General features: G+C 38.9%; 1 protein-coding gene across 1 annotated transcript in view; it reads right to left on the bottom strand.

Annotated features, from left to right (window-relative positions):
* The window catches only part of LOC117935248 (protein Dok-7-like), a 37184-nt gene that overhangs the window by 16902 nt on the left and 16527 nt on the right, over nucleotides 1-3755 (bottom strand). The window contains exon 8 of the mRNA XM_034857382.1: nucleotides 1710-2171. Within this exon, the coding sequence (XP_034713273.1) occupies nucleotides 1710-2171 (462 nt within the window). The remainder of the gene's footprint in view (nucleotides 1-1709; nucleotides 2172-3755) is intronic.

The following is a 3755-nucleotide window of genomic DNA, read 5'->3' as shown; positions in this document are numbered from 1 at the left end:
GAGGCAGTTCTGAAGGCAAAAGGGGGTCCAACCCATTACTAGCATGGGGTACCTAATAAAGTGGCCGGTGAGTGTATAGAGGCTGCTGATCTGATTAAAGCGAGACAATGTCTGCAGTATTGACGGCAAAATAAGTTACAGAATATTTAGTTCTGTATGACAGGTGCAATTTTTGAAGATCGATTGGTTTGTTTTTTACATTTATATCTGCATTGATGTCAAAACCTAGAGACCTTCCATTTACTCATTATTTGATTAATATGTATTTGTGTCAAAATTACATAAACATATTTTCCTATTCTATATTTCCAGGAAACGCTTCCAACATGCCCGCGTGAAAACTAAGCGTTGGTTCCATTTCTAGCATGCACACGTTTTCGGCGTGGTTTAAGACACGCATGTCTCATGCAGGGAGTGTGTAAGCCATAACCTGTTAACATGGGAGCCAAAATTAAAACGGGCACACCACGCAGCTGACAGGCTCACACGACACATCCAGTGTGTAGCCGGCCTTAGACAGCATTCATTTTAGCTAGGTGTACCTAATAAACTGGCAACTTATGTTATGTTATGAGTTACATCAGCCAAAAAGACAAAACGGGACATTTCATAACAGACGTTCTTAACTAAAGATACTGTATGTTTAACTTCATAAACAGCGTCACCATTCTACCGTTTGTCCACTAGAGGATGCTGACAAGTTTATTTTCTCCCACCTACAAATAAAGTAATTTAAAAAAAATGTTTTGGCCAATGTACGGTTTTTGGTGACACTCTCAAATAAGGCACAACCAGTTGTAACAGATACTTTACAAGTGGCTAGTAAATAACTACTAAACTAATGATTCACGGTTCAGTTATAGACCATAAATGGTGTTTAAGGGTGCCAGGTCTGAAGAAAAATAATCCCTTTGTTGGGTTAATCCTTTAAATTTAGTAATAACGCTGTTGGCTATTGTAATAATTTTTGTCATCAAATAAATGCTTAATAAATTGTTACTATAACTCACTAATGTTAATAAGCCCTGTTGAAATGTTAAGTAATTTAAAGGCAAATACATTATTCATAATCTGGCAACCAAAAAAACAGGCTAAAACTCTTTTCAATTCAATTTATAATATCAATTCATAACAAGAGTTATCTCAAGGCACTTTACAGATAATTCTATAGACTTTAAGAAGTCTATATATATATATATATATATATATATATATATATATATATATATATATATATATATACACACACACACACACACACACAAACACTCACCTAAAGGATTATTAGGAACACCTGTTAAATTTCTCGTTAATGCAATTATCTAATCAACCAATCACATGGCAGTTGCTTCAATGCATTTAGCATGAACTCCAAACTTAATGTCAGAATGGGAAAGAAGAAATTAACCATGAATAAAGTATTACAACTTATAAACCCTTTGACAGAGAAATAAAATGGTACACAACTTCGAGCCCCTCTATGTTTAACAGCCCCCTAAACTGTGTTGTACAAGGAAACACCAGAGTACAGAGTGATAACAAGCAGTTGAAGAAGACAAGAATAAAGTGTTTTTTTACTCAGAACAAGAACAACAGGATGGAAACAAAGAGAAGATCCATTTCCAAGGACTGAAGAGGAAAAGGACACCAAAGGAATTGTAGAAGCTTTGTTGTGAGTTGAAGAGGAAACTGGAGAAAAGGCCTCTTACCTTCACCGGTCCCTGTCCAACCATTCATCTCTTCATACTGACACTGGCCTTCCACGCTCTGTAATCCATCACTGGGAGCTTGATAGAGCAGTTCCTCATTAGCATCTACTTCCTGTTCTTGGCTGTTCGTCAGGTTCAGCCCAGTTGGAACGGTGTGTGAAGTAGAAATGTTCCTGTTGCGGTACATTTTAGCGGGTATGACCCGTGGTGGAGGGTGGCAGTGCTCCCCTTGACACTTCAAACAGTTTTCATAAATGACAGATCTTCTGTATTGCTGTAAATCCTGTATTGGTACGCAGGTGCCTGTTGCTGGAGATTTGAGCTCATTTCCAAATCTAGGGCTCATTGACTCATACAGGTTCAGTCTCTTAGTCTTGGCTTCTGGCTGCCGATCTGTGCTTGGAAAGCCTAACAGATCAGCTAAGAGATTGGATAATTTCTCTCTTCCTTTTTTTGGTGTGCCTGAGTGATCAGTGCCCCCAGAGACAGTGGAGGCACAGAGTTGCACCAGAATGTTTTTTACTGCAATATTGTATTCACTGGCAATGCAGGGTTTGCATGGTGACGTGTCAACACTTTGATCTGATGGATTGAAAATATATTTTTCTGGAGGCAAAAAAACACCTTCAACACACTTTGATTTCTGTCCCAAATCAAATCGGCATGCTGTGGCTGCTATAGCAAATTATGAATGTTTTTTTCTTAAACTTGCATCAACTGCTCATGCATGCAAGAATCAAATCATGCAGCAGGCATACAATATTTCAAGTGATTACACTCACCTGGTATGGCAGGGATCACTGCACCACTTGCTGGGATGTACTGTGTCCCCTGTGAGATGAAATAGCACATAAATAAATGATATTCTTAATGCAAACTGTCTTAATTAGATAAATAAGCAACAACACATTCTTAGCCTGGTTTCTAAATATGAGGCATTTCAAAGGAAAAGGCTGGCAATGATCTATGTATTTTTTTAAATTGTCAACAATCCCATAAAAGATGAAAACCAACAGTGCCTTAATCCACCTAAATATTTCCACTGAACATGTAAATCTGGAAAAGTATTTACTTAATATGAACTTCTTTTTTTTATTTTTAAAGACTACATAATGTTCTTGAATAGCTGGGGTGTTGAGCAAATGTTACTCAAACAGGAGGGAAACGTGCATTTGTTGGAGACTATTGTTAGCTGCAGGTTTTTTACCCGAGTGAGTATTTACAGCAGAAGGACAGTATAATGTGTGGTACTGACCCAAAAAAAATACGGTTACATCAATGGGCTCTAAGGCAAGAAATATCAGGCTTTGGCTACACATGCAAAACCTATCCTTTTAAAAATCACCACAGTGGATTGTTTAGGTTTTATAACTTCAATAATTGTATATTTTAAAAGTTGTGAGGGATCATGGCTGTCAATGCTTTGCGCGCCAGGTCACAACAATGTGACTGCAATTATAGCACAATTCATTCTGATAAAATTATCTTCATGCACTGAAATACTCCAAAAGAGGCACATATGTAGTTATGGTTTGATGGTCTCTTTTGAAATGGCCCTTTAACTGTAAGCCAAATAACTAGGGGTGATCCGAGTATCCGGCTGAAACGAGTATCCGGTACGGATAAAGCACTTTTGCCGAGTACAAGTATTTTACGAGTAATATGAGTCAATATCCGTGCTCGGATTGAATACAACTCCTCAACTGGCCGCGCAGCGTTCTGTGATAATCACAGCGCCCCCCCGCCTACAAACACGCTCGGATCAATCTCACACACACACACACACACACACACACACACACACAACATGGAGAAATGCGCTCCCTCGGCCTCTCTCTGTCTCTCTCTCTCTCGCTCCCGCTCCGTCAGGCAGCCAGTCAATCGGGTCTGCGGATCTGTTCCGTTAACGTTTAGGGTTTCTTCAGCTCCAGGTTTGTTTTTAACTTCGGTTTATAGTACTTACATATTAACCAGTAGATTTCTGGTGAACGTGGGTTTAAGACAAGCTGCTCGGTTTAAATGCAACTCCCGTTGCGTCTCTGCCAT

This window comes from Etheostoma cragini, chromosome 19 (genome assembly GCF_013103735.1).
Source record: "Etheostoma cragini isolate CJK2018 chromosome 19, CSU_Ecrag_1.0, whole genome shotgun sequence".
NCBI classification, from domain to species: domain Eukaryota; kingdom Metazoa; phylum Chordata; class Actinopteri; order Perciformes; family Percidae; genus Etheostoma; species Etheostoma cragini.
This window is presented reverse-complemented; position numbering and strand designations above follow the sequence as displayed.